This window comes from Podarcis vaucheri (assembly GCF_965113315.1).
Source record: "Podarcis vaucheri genome assembly, chromosome: 6".
Classification (NCBI taxonomy): Eukaryota; Metazoa; Chordata; class Lepidosauria; order Squamata; family Lacertidae; genus Podarcis; species Podarcis vaucheri.
The window spans coordinates 50054119-50071287 of NC_138764.1; the positions used below are offsets into that span (position 1 = coordinate 50054119).

Sequence of the window (17169 nt, forward strand, 5' to 3'; positions counted from 1 at the left end):
GTCTTAATTAACAATACAATTCCATATTGTTCAGGTGCAGCCCCAGGCCTTCTAGAGAGGCTTTTGGGGTGAGGGGTGCAGATGACTGTAGAAGGGAGGGGAAGATGGGAAAGTTGAAGTTCATGCAAGTAACATTAGTATCCAGGCCAGCATTTTTTAGAGTGTTTATTATAATAAAAGTACATTCTGCAACCATCTGAATATTTGATGGAAGATTGCTAACAGTACACATTTGATTTTCACTTTAAACCTTCTGAAGCAAAATGGTTTCCAACAAAGGCACATTTTAGATTAACATTCTGCTTGATCAACAAAAATAAGGCAGCTGTTTTTTAAAATACATATATTTCATGTGCATGTATTTAGATTCTTACATGGGAACGTTTAGGGCTGAAACTCAGTTCCGGCACCTGTCAGGTGGGTGCCACTGCCATTATACAGTAAAAGGACAAGGGAGGTATTCATGGTGAGTTCTGGCACCTCTTTTTCTAGAAAAATAGCACTGATACCACCGAGCCTGAGAGTATGCCAGTGTAGTTAACTAGCAGAATCAAGGAAGCTGTTTCTGAGGTAAACAGTTTCTGAAAATGGAAGCCTTGTTCAAATGAACAGAAGAAACATAAAATTGGGGGGGGGGGGGAGAAATGCAAGCAGACAATGGGGAATTTTAAAAAGAAGCATGCCATCCCATCAAAGACTGACAAAACAATTATTTAAATACATTAGAAACAGCAACAAAGACTAGGGAGCAAGCTAACCTTTTAAGACAAGGGAAGAAAAAGAGATTACAGGAAGTGGAGTTAATTCTTTGCATCTGTATTCACTGTTGAAGATGGACGGCAGATCCCTGAGTCTGAACTAACATATTATTTTAGAGATCATTAGGAAAGGGACTGAAAATAAAACAGCCAATGACATGACGCCATTATACAAATCTGCTGTGTAACCACACTTCAAATACACTTCTGGTCATCCGTGCACCTCAAAAAGGATGTAGAGCTGGAAAAAGTTCAGAAAAGGGCAACAAAGATTTATCATTGGGCTGGAACAACCCACTTATTCAGAAATGTGACAACATTAGGAGCTTTTTAGTTTAGAAAAAAGGTAAACAACATTATAGAGGTGTATAAAATTATGCACCATCTCATAACACTAGAATTTGGGGTCATCTAATGAAGCTGGATATTGGAAGAGTCAGGACAGACAAAAGGAAGTACTTATTCACACAGCACATTTGCTACCTTAAGATGTAGCCATAGCACTCACTTGAATAGCTTTAGAAAGGATTTAGACAAATTCATGAAGCATAAGGGCATCCATGGCTACTGGTAATGACGGCTGCAGTGCCATCTCCAGTGTTGGAGTCAGTTGGCCTATGAATACCAACTAGATGCTGAATTGAATGGGCTTTGGTCTGATACATCTGAATGACGATAAGAGCATTAGCTATATATTAAGTTAACAGTCTGCGTCCTGTAAGTCCACATACATTATTTTTGAGGAACAAAAACTATGCCATACCTCGTGCAACCTGGAAACTTTGACTGTTCTGGTATCTGTCAGCAAAGACATGTTCTCACAAAGGCAGAATTATTTTATAATCATTATTATTAGAATGAGCTGTGCATACAGAATCAATTTCATGATTTTCTCCCCTTGAAAGCTTCACACACACACCCCTCCCCAGGAATTACAAAGCAATAGGTGCTGTACAGAAATTCTGAACTGAAGATTCATTTCAGAAGACCAGCCCTGTTGTGTCTTACTTGCTACCAAGTTTACCTTCCAAAACATTGAAAATATCCTCTAGTGACTTGTATACACACTGGAGGAATTCTTGCACGTTCCTAGCCGGGTAGGCAGAAACATTACATCCAATCCAGTTGTTATGAACTCCATATCCGACCCCAAAACCATCGGGCACCACTGGTGCAAATCCACCCATATTCACAGCAGGACTGCTCAGAGTGCTTGTGGAGAGAATGTTATGATTAATCTGGGCATAAGCTTGGTCCTGGTAAAAGTCTGGCAGAGGGATACCTCTGGATTCTGCCAGATGCCGCAAGCCGTACAAGTGTCGATCAAATCCCTGACCTGTCAAGACAAAATGCAGTAATGAATGACACTGCAGACAACAATGCCTGTATTTATGGCTTAACTCAGAGGTCAGCAACCTTTTTCAGCCATGGGCCAGGCCACCGTCCCTCAGACCATGTGGTGGGCTGGACTATATTGGGGGTGGGGGGGGGTTAACAAATTCCTATGCCTCACAAATAACCCAGAGATGCATTCTAAATAAAAGGACACCTTCTACTCATGTAAAAACATGCTGATTTCTGGACTGTCCATGGGCTGTATTGAGAAGGCGATTAGACCACATCTGGCCCATGGGCCTTAGGTCGCCTACCCCTGGCTTAACTCCACTTCCAAAGCCACAAAGTTAATAGATGAGCTGCTCTTGTTTGGTTTAAAAAAATAAAAGCGCTATTGTGCCAAAATATGTGCACATATTTCTCATTTGTGCAAACAAATAGTAAAACCACAACCAAACTATCCAGAGTTGCCCTTTTTCTTTGCTGAAAGGCCTTGCAGTAGAGAACTCTTCCCCAACCTGCTACCCTCCAGATATTTTGGACTACAACTCCCATCACCCCAAGCATCAGTCATGCTGGCTCGGGGAGCTGATGGGAGTTGTACTCAAACAACATCTGAAGGTCACCAGGCTGAGAAGGCTGCAGTAGAAACTCAAGCAAACAAGGGAGTACCAAAAACAAGGGAGTCATTTGAAAATCTTCTCCAGAGGACTGGGGGAACCTTTCAGAATAGCCTGGGAAATGGGATGGAGGAATTGGTGGTAATTACTCCCTAACCTCCTTTACAGGAGCCTTTACAGAAACAAGTCCTTGTCACAGATAGAAAAGCACCTTTAGATTCAGCTGACTACAGTAACACAAGGATAAAATTAAAATGCACCTGGAAAGGCTGTTTTGCATATTGCAAATAAGTATTTTTCAAACATTCCTATAATGAAGTCAGATTCTGGAGAAGTCTTTTCAAAACACTATTTAAATGTAGGGAATGTATTTAACTCTGCAAACACGCTAGCTGTGTGAGTGAATGTGATGCAAAGGTCCAGCAAGACACTCTGCGTCAAGGTGAAAATTGCTCTGAACCCATTGTCTACCTCGACTGAAGCCACCAGGGAGAGGGACTGCAGCCGATGCTAAAAAACGAACTGAGTGAGGCGGCTTCGCAGGTCACCTTGCCACTTACCCATAGCAGCTTCCTTTGTGAGCTGGTTGTGGAACTTGGAGCACTCCGCAATCATCTGCTGCAGTTCTGCGGCGCTGTGCTTGGGCAGATTCCTGACTAAAGCCTCTGAACACTTTTTTGTATGAACTGAAGCAGGACGGATGGTTTCAGTGCGACCGTGTTTGAATGCTGCTGTGCTGCAAGATTCATAGGTGGCAACAGTTTGGCCATATTGCCGTAGAAAAGCCACCTGGAAGGCAAGTTGCGTTATAGCATCAGGACTCAGCTTCTGCTTCTTTAGGAACTCCTTGCCTCCTTTTTCAAACTGAATGGCCTCCAGAGTCAGCGTTTTCACAGTGGCATCAAAATTCTGTTTGGCCTTGGTAATTCCTTCTTTCAAGGCATCGTTCAATTTAAAGCTCAGCTTCTGTACAGCTGCGGCAGAATCAACCGTGGCAGGCTGAGACGGAGGAGCAATCGCAGGCGACTGGGTGCTGTCTTTAAACACTTCGTTTTGGAATCTGAGTACAGCTACACCATCTCCCCAGGCGTGCTCAAAGTGCACTGCTGCGGTGCCGTCTTTGGCTAAAATAAGGTTGAAGGATTTGTCAAACCACCTGTTGACTCCATCACCATGGAGCATGGTATGGGACAAGTGGTTGAGATCTTTAATTGGAAAGTCATCGAGGCACAGGCAGAAGATTGCGGAATCCACCTTTGCTAAAGCTTCCTTATTGCCATTCTCAAGTAGCTCTTGTCTCAGCCGTGCCCATGTATCCCTGTTTTCGCTAGTCAAGCAAGCAAGAGGGAAGGCTGGAACGGGGCTGCTGTCGGAAATGATGTATTTTAGGTGTGCTTGAATTTCTGAAGGCGCCACTATGTTCCCATCTCTATCTAGAACATCAAACACATAGAAGTTTCCATTTCTAAGCACTAATAAGTGCCGCTTACTTTCATCTGTAAACAGCTCATCCTTGCTGAGCTTAGGCAGTCGTGTGGAATTAAAAAGCCTGAAGTACTGGGACATGTCTAGTGGGTAGGCATTCACCATATAGGCACCAAACCACGAGAGAGAGGAAGGCACAAACCGAATGAACCTTTTGAAAGCTTGTGTGTCGCTTTTGGATGGGTTGAGATGAAAAACCTCTGGCTCTAAAAAGCCAGCCCTGAGAGTCTTCAAGAAACGCAGAGCAGAAACTGTCATGTTAGTCGCTCTCACAAGCTGGTCGTTATATTCAGCTTTGGGGTCAGAGTTGAAAGCCATGAAAGGATTGAAGTTCAAAACCACCGATTCACGTGCCCGTAAGTACATGTCAAACCAGGGACCTAAAATCGAGAGGCGGACAGAACAGATCAACACAAAGACCACAAGACAAACAAGGCTCATAAACATGAAATGTGGGCAAATGTTTATGAGAGGGACCTTCTTTTTTTAATTTGTGGGCCAGGAGGTATGGTAAACACGCTAAGTTTCTAAGCCCCTGCAATCCAAAATATAGCACCCTCTGATTTCTTCTTTGTGGAATTAACATGCATCCTTTATGTTTATTGCTTGAGGGCTACAATTTTGCATCTACGATCCATTCACAATTTGCTCTCCTCTTTGACATACCATTGTGTTGTGTCCTCTTGGGAGAGGGAAGGGGGAAGAGAGAAAGAACATTTACTTGTTTACCTGCCTATCCACTTCTGCTCTTTCCTCACCATCTTCCTTTACCTTTTCTGTTCCTTCCTCGTCCTCTTTTCTGCAACAATTCACAGTTGCTCAGCCAAGGTTTCATGTCTAATCCCTGTCTTCATTCTAGCCACTAAAGTAACTGAATTTTACACTTGGCTTAAAACCTGCGGTTTTTCTTCACAAATACAGGAGCTGCAAAGTAAATTTTAGTGGGAGATGAAAGGCAACACTCGGCACAGTTCAAGCAGTAACATAAATGCATTCGAATAATTTTCAAGCTGATGCTTTGAAAATTCTTCAGTTTTATAGTTTAGTAACATTCAAAGTTTACAGCAGGGTGGTTTTTAAATAGCAATACAACAACAAAAAGCCTAGGGAAATGTAAAATTGAACATTCCCGTTAGTGTTTAGCATGCCCTCTTTCAGTCATAAAGCATTCCAAAGAAAGCCCAAGCCAAATTTAAATCTTAGGTAAGGAAGTGACCCAGTCCTGTGAAATGCTCTGCCAACAGAGATGCAGAAGCCACCTTCCGTTTCAACTGTTAAACGCCTGCTGAAAATTTTCCCATGCTGCCAGGCTTTTCTAGGCAATTAAGAAAACATCTTCCCATAATCGTTAGTGGATGGTCTTCAATTTTAAATTTTCATGTGTTTATATATGTGTGTGTGTTATCAGCCATTTTATTTTAAAAAATAGTAATAATACAACAGGCATATGCATACACACACACACACACACACACACACACACACACAATTACTTCAGTAAGTACTTAAGAAAATCATCCACAGGTATCGACAAAACCAATGAGCTGTATGTTTTATATACAAGCAACCATGGTATGAGATACGTATGACAAAAGAGTGGCAATGATGGAGGGCAATGGCACATATTGCACATATCGCTGGAGACCAAGAGACTGCTCTGCCTCCTTTCTTTTAGCAAATGTTTTGTGCCACTGGGGAAGTGGTAATTCTGTATTGATTTGTTTTGCATGTTTGTATGTGATGCCAATAAAAGGTTTGATGATGATGATATTGCACATATTTATCCCAACACAATTCCAGTCCTCAGGGGATTGGGCAACACTTACACCTTCACTGCAGAATAGTTCAGCTCTATGTTGTGTAGTGATGGCTTGAATTGTTTGCAGCCATTAGGCTTGAATGATTTGCTCTTTCATCTGCAAATGCCCACTTATCCCTGTACCAACATCAACTAGGTCACTGCCTGTTTACTAGGAAAGGAGACCCTTACCTTTCATTCTCCTATTCATCACAGACAAATAAAAAATAGATGAATGTCTTAGAATCATAGAACTGTCGAGTTGGAAGGGACCCCACAGGTACTCTAGTTCAACCCCCTGCAATGCAGGAATAGTCAGGCACTACTTCATTTTCAAGTAAGATCAAATGAATAAAAAGAGAACAGGATTCTTTCCTCTTTCACATGACAACTGCAACAGCAGAACTAACATGTCAATTCCCCCCACTCCCCACATTTGAATGTCAGCCATATTCAGTGTAGAACCTTTTCAACTCCCGCCCGGGAACCAATGTCCGCACTATGGAAGGACATGTGGGTCCAGAATTGGCCTCCACAGTCACTTACAGACTCATTGTTAAAACTGTGTTTATGGAAGACAATCTTACTCTGCCACGAGTGATCGCCAAAGAAAAAGAAGAAGACCCTTTAAATCCATGGCTATAGCATGGACATCACCCTTTGGCTCACCTTCAACATCATTTTAACGTTCTTGAGTATCAAAAAAGGAAAAGAAAGTATTACAGTTCACACTCACTAATTTCACATTCATTTATGTGCAGTGCAGAGTATCTTGGGTGTCAGGCATTGCTACTACTCAGTAGTCAGTGAGCTAATTTGATGAGAAATTACAATAGTGGAGAATATGGGTGGAATTTACCAGGTTTGCTCTGTACATAAACACTTCTGCTCTCCACCAACATCCTTATAAGCTACAACAACAACACGCCTTTGGGGGCTAAATTAATAAAAATCACTAACCTAAACACTATAGACATCCTCTTGCTTTCTTTCCTCTGCCTCTGTCTCTCTCTCAATCATTTTTGTCCTATTAAATTTGCCGTCTCCTTTTCTTTATTCTCTGGTCTTGCTGTCTGCATCTTTCATCTTTCTTGTTCTTTGATAAAATAAATGCTGTTCTCTCTCTGTCATCCTGCCTGCCCTCTCAAAGGCAAGCAATTTTATAATATTGACTAGGCTGGATTCTCCAAAGGTGGTACTTGCTTCGACATCCTGAAATAGATTTACATGTGGTTTGAGTCACTCATTGGATCACTGCAGCAACTATTTCCCTTCATTGTGCTTTCTGTTTAAGAATTACACAGGGGGCATTCAACTAATTTATCCCATCCACCCACACTGCACCCTCACCAAATCTGCTCCAGAGGTTTGGGGAACCCCTAGAACAAATTTAAGGGGCACAAAGGGGAAGACTGTTCCATTGCACAAGCAGAGATCCTTGCACTGATGGAACATTCACTTAGTACTACACTGGATACAACTTAGGATATTTTATTGTAGCAATAAACTTTCCTTCCCATTTCCTTCATCGCCACTTTCCAAGGCAAGAGATGAGATACAAGAGGTTGTCTTATACCAAGTCAGACCACTGACCCATCTAGTTCACTACTGTCTGTTCCAATTAGCAGCATCTCTCCAACGTCACAGGCAGAGGTGGTGCCTATGTACTACCTGAAATCCTTTAACTAGAGATGCCAGGGATTAAACCTGAGGCCCTCAGCATGCACAGTGACCTAGCAATTAGCCATGACCTCAAGTTCCAATGCTGGAGCCATCAATACAGCTCCAGGAATCTGCCTATGCAACCACTTCTCCCTCTCTCTGCATAAAATGACGTTTTTGTCCAAGACATCATATTCTTATGGGATTAGAAGTCCATATTAGACTTTGTAAACCAAGAAACAAGACACTGAAGAATGACGTCTTCAGAACCATAAGTGCCTAAATGGTGCTGTGATCAAGGGACCATGCACCTTTTATGTTGTTGATACATTGATTCTGGTTGTCTGTACTTTAAAGAATATGTCTGGGTCAACATTACTTGCCAAGTGAAGATGTTTCCATGACATCTTGCTATTTCAGGGGAAAAGATAAGTCAGTTGTTTTGGAGTACTCATTGTAACATTGTCAAGAGCATTTCAAATCAGAGAGTATCCAGGTTCATTAACCTGAAATTAAGGTTAATGATAACTAAGGTTAATGCTAAACATGCCTGTTTATCACTTAGCTTGCTAAAGCATCCGGGTGACTTGCAGGTGTGAATGAACTTTAATGACATCAATTTAGACATGCCACAGAGAATCAAAAGTTGAGCATTCAAAAGATGCATGCAAGCAAGCAAGCTGCAGCAAGAGTTAATGATCAGAGTGCGCCCTCTAACATGCCAAATTCTAGTCTGTTCTCAAGCAAGCAGTTTGAGGAACAGATACCAAGAAGGCAAAGCAGGTTTCACAATTACGTCCTTACCTGAAATATAACTAGTGTGCTTATTTTGCTTGTCTTGTGCAACCAACTGCTCATGTAATTCTCTACCAATTCCATCCCTAAAATTGACAGCAAGTTGTTCAGTTTTCCTTTAAAAAGAGAGAGTGAGAGAGAAATTAAGTAAAATTGTGATGCCTTTCTGAGAGTCAAGAGGAAAAACATCCCATGTGGCTGGACTGGTATGACTCCTCCCTTCCCCACCCTTGATGTTGCAAATGCTCCTGGCTAAGAATGAGGAAATGCTGTTGTTAATTCAAAGGCTGAAGTTGATCCATTCTGGATCTACACTGGAAGAAGGTTCTGCAATCACTATGCTGGATGTGTGAGGATACAAGAACTAGTTTGGACTGGTGCACTGTGCTACTATGTTATCATAGATACCTGTCAGCTCAGGCAACCTGGTGTGATATAAGTAAACTGAAGTCTAGAGTTTGAAGACTTGCATTTCAGAAATGGTTAATATTTCATGGAGGGTTTGATGTTCTAGGCTCACACCTGCCACTCAGGGAGCAGCCAGGCAATCTTGGGAGAATACAATTTTTTTAAAAAAAACACTTCAGTCCAGTTTTCAGCCCAGATTCAGGACAGAAACAGCCTTGGTTTTCCTGCTGGGTGGTGTATGCTGGGAACTGGACGAGGGGAGTGCAATTCTATTTATCCTCTTGAATCTCTGTTGCATTCGCTACTATCAGTCACGGTATCCTTCTGGGCCATCTTGCTGGGTTGGCACGGGGGGCACACTATTGTGTTGGTGCCAGTCCCTTATGGAGGATCAGTCACAGAATGTTGCAACCCTTGGCCTTTGGCATCAAGGTTCTATTCTGTCCCCCATGCTGGTTTACACCTATATGAAAGTGCTGGGAGAATTCACCCAGAGGTTTGGACTGCAGTGTCACCAATATGTGGATGACAGCTAGCTCTACCTCTTTCTTTCAGCTGTTAATCCCAAGGAGACTGTGAAACCTTAATAGGTACCTGGAAACAGTTTTCACTGGATGAGGGCAATTAGTTAAAACTGTATCTAGGCAAGACACCTGTGCTCTGGGTGCGGAAGCCGAATTATCTGGCTAAAGAGATAGGATCGAACTCTCCTGAACGACTACATTTGTTGTTTGGCTGTTCTCCTGGACTTGGCACTGTCTGTGGAAGCACAGGTTACATCTGTGGTTAGGAGCACCTTTTTCCTACTGAGGATGCAAGCTCCTGCCTTACCTAGAGAGATCAGACCTTGCCTCAGTAATCGACACACTATTCACATCTAGGACAGACAACTGTGGGCAGACTGCTGCCTTTAAGTTGAGAAACTTCAACTGGTGCAGAATGCTGCTGCTTGGTTGCTAGATGGTGCACAGTAATCACAGAATGCAACTCCTATTCTGTACCAATCGTATTGGTTGCAGGTTGTGTTTCTGAATCCAATTCAAAGTGTTGATTTTGACCTTTAAAGCCACCAGTGGCTTGAGCCCATGTCCTCTAAAAGACCAATACAAGTCTCCCAGAATACAGTGATACCATGGAAGTCAAACAGAATCCATTCCAGAAGTCCGTTCGACTTTCAAAACTTTTGGAAACCAAGGCACGGATTCTGATTGGCTGCAGGAAGTTCCTGTAGCCAATCAGAAGCTGCGTCAGACATTCGGGTTCCAAAGAATGTTTGCAAACCGGAACACTCACTTCTGGGTTTGTGGCATTTGGGAGGCAAAACGTTTGACTTGCAAGGCGTTCGGGATCCAAGGTACGACTGTATTAAGATTTGCCTCAGAAGCTCTACTCATATGCCCATCTGCCAGGCTGATGCTACTGGTGGGCCTGAGAGACAAGGTCCTTTCTGTGGTGGCCCCCAAACTGTGTAACTCCCTCCCTACAGAGGTACATAATCCTTCAACATTGCTACTGTTGATATATATACTGTCTTTGGTTCCTTCTTTTTTCTTACCTGAATTGGGCATCATCTAAAAGAGGCTTTTGAGCATTTAGGTATCTTCTGATTGTGTCTTCAAGTTTTGGAATAGGCAAACTAATAAAGCAGGAGAAGAGAAGCAAAACAATATAAGGCCACACCATGTTAAACATTCCAAAGCAAAAGGCAAGAATAATACTGTTCTGTGTAATAACTAGTTTTCCCTAGCAATGTATTATAAGTTAAATGCAGGTATGAAAAGACCTCAGTCTAAAATGATCCCTTACTAACTACACATTAACCTTTTGTACACTGACCCCATTTCTCTTTAGATCAGGCTTTGCCTGGTACCTTCCAGACATTTTGGATGACAGCTCCCATAGCTATCATTGAAATCCCAATTAGCTGCTCTGAAGTTAGAAGAGTAAATAAAAGAAGGTTCTGAAAGCTACAGAGAATTTTCATTACCTTGTATTAAAGTTTATGGTACAATACACAGTATCCTAGTATATACAAATAGCAAACTTGTTTTTCCAGTGACAATATTCACATAGCCAAACCAATAACATACCTTCACCAGAGCCTTGGGGAAACCCAAGGATTGCTAAAGTCCCCTCCCCCGAAAAAAACCTTTAGCAGGAAAAACCTAAGCGGGAGGGGGAATCAAAAACAACAGCTCAAAAGAAGTGTGCATGCACACGAAAGCTTATACCAGAACAAACTTGGTCTATAAGGTGCTACTGGACAATTTTTTATTTTTATTTTGACTGTGTCAGACCAACACGGCTACCTACCTGAATCTACAGCTCAAAAAACAGCCACAAAAAACTGACCATTCTCAGGGAGGAGATGGAATGGACTATCCTGGAAAAGCTGAACTCTGAACAGGAGCACTGCAATATTTTGCTGCAGGTTCTACATTTATGTTAATATTTAAGGGGCACCAGATCTTTTACCAATTTTTGTAACTTGGAAGTTTACCTGCTTATAAGGAACTGCTATATGACAAAAATACTTCTAAAACATATTAGTCACAATCCAAAGAAAAGTAGGTTCCACTGAATTTCTCTGGTACTTAGGCACACTAAGAATAAAACTATTATCTTTACAGTGTGATCCTAAATATGTTTATTTAGAAGTACATCAAAGCAAACAATACACAAAGCAAACAAGCTGAAACAATTTCATTTTCTCCAAACTTTTCCATATGTTTTCGCCTGGTACTCATAAAGTAGGCAAAGAAGCATGAGGGAACTAATATATTAGTGTAAATTTAAATATAGATGGCAATCATGAAAATCACGCCCTGCTTTTAGCACTGACCTTTCACCTACATACTGTACCTTTATCTCAGCCTAAATGAAGGCAGAAGGCTTTGCATTACCAGCTGCATTACATATGCTTCTCCCCTTTCTCTCTGGCAATGGAACTGTGCCCTCTTCCAGAACTAATTTGCTTTTGAAAGGGGTAGGAACTAACATAAGGAAATGTTCTCCAGATCACATTAACATAGCAAATCCTTTTGCTGCTGTACTCACTGAAACACTGTACCATTTCTATCCATGCAATGTAATTTTGTGAGTCAATCCATGGGATCTTATCTTTGTCAAGTTAATGAATGTAACCCAGGGGTGATAGTGCTTCCTGACTGATTGAACAACTGAGTAAAAGGGCACAATCTTGTTTAGATGCGCTATGAGGGCAGGGGGAGAGACACCTGGAGTTTTCAGGCGAAGAGGAAGCCCTCCAGTGGGTGGCTGTCTGAGTTATTAAAAAAACCTGTGGAATACCTGTGCCCTCCAGATGCTATTGGACTCCAACTCCCATCAGCCTCAGAAAGCATGGTCAGATAGCAGGGATGATAAGAGTCCAACATCCAGTAGGTAATGTCCCCCTCCCTCCTCGCTGATCTGCTTGTGACATCCTCTCAGAGAGTAGGCAAACTGTATTCCTTGGGCTGCAGCTGAAAGGTCCAGATGTGAAAACACACCTGTACCTTTTAAGACTCGCATTGAAGGGAGATTGTCAAAAATGCAGCGTTTCCATCTCCCACTTCACCGTGATGGAGAACTGGGACCCTACAGCATTCTTTTTTTTACCTAATGGGGTTCTTAATAAAGGTCTCTTGTGTCCTGGATTTGGCAACATCTAATTAGAAATGCTTCAACGCCCAGCTTAATTACAAGGTGCCTTGCCTCCCGTCTCCCTGTAAAGCCCTGCATGTATTGATTTGTTATATTTATGGCCCATCTTTCCTCCAAGGAGCTCCTCCTCTCCATTTTATTTTCACAACAACCCTGTGGGGGAGGGAGGTTAGACTGAGAGTGACTAGCTCACGGTCACCCGCCGAGCTTCGCGGCCGAGGTTGGGGGTGGCGGGCGGTCATTTGAACTCTGGCCTCTCCCAGACTCTAGTCTAACCCGACACTAGCCACTCTGCCCTCTGCACATGCTCCAGAGACCGGCGCTCCGCTTCCCATCTTGGCAAGGCTGAGCACCGAAAAGCACCGCCCTGCTCAGAAGGAAGGAGGCGGAGCCAGGAACCAAACTGGCTCTAGAGGCGCCCTTGCCAAGAAACCTGGCCGGCAGCGGGGGCGCCTCAGGCCAAGCCCAGCCCTCGCCTCCTCCTCCTCCTCCCGCCGCGGAAGCGCCACCTTACCGGGGAAGGCTCTTCTGATAATGCATGGTGGGCACCAGGCTGCGGTGCAAATACTGCGAGACGGAGCCGTCCTGGCTGTAGTTTCTCCGCGGCCCGGCTAGGGCAGGCGGGAGCAGGGCGGCAGACGCCCCGCACAAGCGGGGACAAGGAGAGAAGAGCAGCGCCGCCGTCGCCATGCTGAGCTCGTCACTTTCCCGGTGCGGTCGCCGCCAGCTCCTCCTCCTCCTCCCTCCACGCCGCAGGCAACTCTTGCGCCGCCCCTGGGAGGAGTCAGCTCAGGCCTCCCTGGGAGGAGGAAGCAAGAGCGCGGCAGCTGTAGGCCGCAGCCTCGGAGGAGGAAAGGGCTAGGGACCACTTGGTGGTCGGGGACACTCAGCCTACCCAGCGTCATGGCAAACGCGAGACCCATTTTCCTGCATTCAGCTTCCCAGTTCCTGAAACTGCAGAGGCTTTGGGCGCTTCGTGCTGCCGAGAAGGGACGGGGAGCAGCTCTCAGCAGTGGCCTCCCTCCCGCAAGGGGACGCCGCTGCTTATTCAGGGCCTGCCTTCTGGCTTATCAGCGCTGCGCCCTGCCCGGGGCTTGCTCTGCTCCTCAGGTGCGCTTCACTCAGCGCCCCATAAATCAGCGGGGCAGGGAAGAAGCTGCTGAGCAGGTTTCCGCGCGCTCCGCGGGCAAGGGCCGCTGCCGGCAGCTTGCTACCCAGTTTCCAGGCTGGCGTCCAGGAGGCTTCCGGGGAGCACCGTTCTCGCTGGCTGCTCCTGCTAATAAGAAAAGCTCGACGGCAGCCACAGAGTTCCGAGGAGCGCTCCGCTAGCGGCGGCCCCTTCGTCATCCGGCTACATCCACAGACGTCCGTCGAGGCGCCCACCGAGCCTTGCAATGCTTGGCGGCGACACCCCCCTTTCTGATCCGTGGTGGTCGCTAGTCCTCTTCCCGCCCTTGGCCTGACGCAGCAGGCTGTTCTTATGTGCTTATCTGTAGGCTCTCCCCACCATTTGGAAACCGACGTGATGCACAAGCATCTTATCTGCTGAAAAGCATTGATCTTGTGTGACATGTTTAAACATGTGCAGAGGCATATCGAGGGTCCTTTGCGCCCTTGATAAGGGGCTGTATCAGCACACACATCCCGAAAAAAAAATCATTTTGTTACAATAACCACAACCACATTAAAAATTGTCATTTTACGCAGCCAAACTACTTGGAGCATCTGAAGTGAGAGTGAGGCTTTTGTGCCGTGGTGCAAGAAGGACAGGAAGCTTCTCCCATGTTTAATCACCCTGCAATAGCGGCAGTGCATCAACATGTGCATATACATCATATACTCCATAGTGATTTTTGGGACACCCAGGGCCTGCGCTCCCTGCAAGGGGCCCTGCAAGTAGGAGGGGAACCACATCAACTTGCATCCGAGGATACCAAAAAAATAACATTCCCCTGTCCCTCTCACAATAACAATCCATTGGTCAGGGCAAGCAAGGCTGCTTCAGTCCCAAACACCAGCCTGAACCCAGATTGGCAAAGGTGCAGAAGTTGCTGGACTACAGTTACCATAATCCCTGACTATTGACCATGCTGCTGAGGCTGCCAGGAGATGTAGTCCTACAACATCTAGGAACCCAAGCTTGGGAAAGGCTGGTCTAGGCAATTGCTTCCGCCAAGAACGTCTGGAACAAAGTCACCACGTCCCTCTTGAGCCCCTTCCGAAAAGGGGATATTAGCAACTGGCTGGTACAGTGGTACCTTGGGTTAATAACTTAATTCATTCTGGAGGTCCATTCATAACCTGAAACTGTTCTTAACCTGAGGTACCACTTTAGCTAATGGGGCCTCCCGCTGCCGCCGTGCCATTTCTGTTCTCATCCTGAAGCAAAGTTCTTAACCCAAAGTACTATTCCTGGGTTAGTGGAGTCTGTAACCTGAAGTGTCTGTAACCTGAGGTACCACTGTAGTTGCTACATAAATTGAGAATGTGCCCTTATAGAGTGGTCGCACTACCACTGCTTTCAGGATGCAATAAGGCATTTACCAGATATTGAAGACAGTGTGCTTGTTAAGAACTGTATTAAGCAGCATCCAATTCAGCACAGAGAGGAGGGATTTGTCCCCGCAGGTATCTTGAGTGTTCCAATATTCTGTTGATCAAGGCTGATGATAAAAAAAAAACCCTCACCACTGGAATAATTCTGCTGAATGGCTACCAGTGGGGGAGGGGGAAAATAACAGCAAATACTTTTTACAAGAGAGGCTCCCTAAATGCCATAGTAATCATTGTCTAAATAAGTGAGGCAAACCCTTTGAAAAATGTGAGCCATATTTGTGGCTGATAATCTTCATAAATCAAATTCTTCTCTTGCTTTAATTGAAGATGGTTATTGAGTTAATGTTATTGTTCTCCCAAACTAACCGCAAATGCCAGTTTTTGTCAGTAGCCTCTATATGCATTTTTACTGGTTAGGATATGTCTTAAATCGTGCATTTACAGGTGCACTTGCCCTTTTCATCCTGATACTAATAGTGAAAAGCAAACCTGATTAAAGAAGTCCAGTCTGTTCCCCATGTCTGTCCTATTGTGATAATCCAGCATTACTCACCCGGCGCTTGAATGGCTGCATACCCTTTTCTGTTCCTTTTATAGCTAACATTGAAACTGAGCTTATAACAAATTGTGCTTGCTTTTCATATAGGGTGTTGCTTTGCCTAGAGATCACTCTTGTTTCAAAAGTACTACTCTACTCTGTTCTAATTTTCCAGAGTCGGTAATCTTCTTCCAGGTTCTTATTGATGTAGTCACTAATAGGATTGTTGGTATTAATTTGGAAATAATGCCAGCTACATGCTTGGTGGCTATTGGCAGAAGAGGTGACATTGCAGGTCAGCTAAGCAGCACTAGAAACGCTTTGATCTAATCTATACCAAGCCAGAGCTGGCTATTCTAACAAGAGAGGCTGGTGAGGTCTCTTTCTCTATGGGATGCTGATTCTCTTCCAGAGAGCACTGAGGACAGCATGGCAGTGGCTTTGGATGCAATGCTGGCTCGAGTCAAGGATGTGTGTAAAAGAAATGGTTTGCTCATTCTCTCCGTGTTATCCGTCATAGTGGGATGTCTCCTTGGGTTCTTCCTCAGGACCAGACGCCTCTCTCAGCAGGTCAGTGACATAAGCAGGTGTTGCAGCGGTGTATTTTTAAAAAGGTCTTTGTTACATAACGAAATAGGAAATAAAACAGTGTGTCACAGTGCAGAACATGATAATCTGTGAAGCAAGTTGTCTGGTTCTAGTGTTACTCTTTGTAGGAAAGAACATGAATTGCTCATTTTAGAGTTTTAAATATGTTGGCTATATAGACTATAAAGCTACAGGTATCCCAAGGATCTCACAACTAACACCAACATGAGCATAAAATGTTAGATTCTGGAAGAGAAGAAACTGCAGGAGAAATGATTCCTAACATCTTTAAGGTGCATTTCTGGTACGCTTGGGTGTCTTAATTTTTAATGAAAACTAAGTTCTTTTGTCTTGGTGGCAACAGGTTTACAGTATGTAAAAAGGTTATGCCCACAGCTAGCCATTTACCACAGAGCAGTCCCTACAATTTCAATAAGGTTTTAGGGAAAACGCTTCAAGGTCAGTGGTTTGGTTTGTAGCCAAAATACTATTCTGGAATCAGGGCACAAAATTCAATTATTTCAAAAATACATTCCAGCTGTTCAAGCAATCTGATGAATTCATCTGTTTAACAGTACGGATTTGCCCATTCAGAATAAACTGGAAACACTGAACAAGCCAGAGAGAAATAGGCTGTTGAATGTTTTTTTTTTGGCATATAATAGGAATGCTGTGTTGCTGTTTTGAATGTATTATATATCCAGACATAAATTATTTGTTACTGGTAACTGAAAACTGAATTTCATTCCAAGGGGTGTCATTCATACAGAGTAAACATTAAGCCAAAAGAAAATCATGTGTAGTGTTTGATGCCAGAAGTATACCCTTATTTATAGCTTGTTTTGCACTTCATTTTCAGGATTAAGTTTGATTAATGTAAACTATCCTTCAGGTCATTGTGATATTAGTAGAGATATGGACAGATGTCTTTGATTGGCAGAAGCTTTAGTGTTATTTCTCCTA

The 17169-nt window shown here is 43.8% G+C and overlaps 2 protein-coding genes across 4 annotated transcripts in view; one reads left to right on the forward strand and one right to left on the reverse strand.

Moving 5' to 3' along the window:
* Window positions 1–150: 150 nt before the first annotated feature.
* CPT2 (carnitine palmitoyltransferase 2) lies at window positions 151–13262 on the reverse strand. Of its 2 annotated transcripts, XM_082225668.1 has the most exons (5): window positions 13039–13262; window positions 10417–10497; window positions 8463–8569; window positions 3274–4578; window positions 151–2094 (listed from the first exon to the last, which is right to left on the reverse strand). In XM_082225668.1, exons 1-5 carry the CDS (start codon window positions 13212–13214, stop codon window positions 1763–1765), a joined length of 2001 nt encoding a protein of 666 aa, XP_082081794.1. In that variant the 5' UTR covers window positions 13215–13262; the 3' UTR covers window positions 151–1762. The 2 variants fall into 2 exon arrangements, with proteins under 2 accessions (XP_082081794.1, XP_082081793.1); XM_082225667.1 differs by lacking the exons at window positions 8463–8569; window positions 10417–10497; window positions 13039–13262 and adding an exon at window positions 4928–5657.
* A 1210-nt stretch (window positions 13263–14472) lies between these two features.
* The window catches only part of SLC1A7 (solute carrier family 1 member 7), a 39658-nt gene continuing 36961 nt past the window's right edge, over window positions 14473–17169 (forward strand). The window contains exons 1-2 of one of the 2 annotated variants that reach the window (XM_082225664.1): window positions 14473–14979; window positions 16031–16188. In XM_082225664.1, coding sequence (XP_082081790.1) covers window positions 16048–16188 — 141 coding nt within the window. In that variant the 5' untranslated portion in view covers window positions 14473–14979; window positions 16031–16047. Of the gene's footprint in view, window positions 14980–15084; window positions 16189–17169 lie in introns of those variants that run through there. The other variant, XM_082225663.1, reaches the window with a different exon arrangement.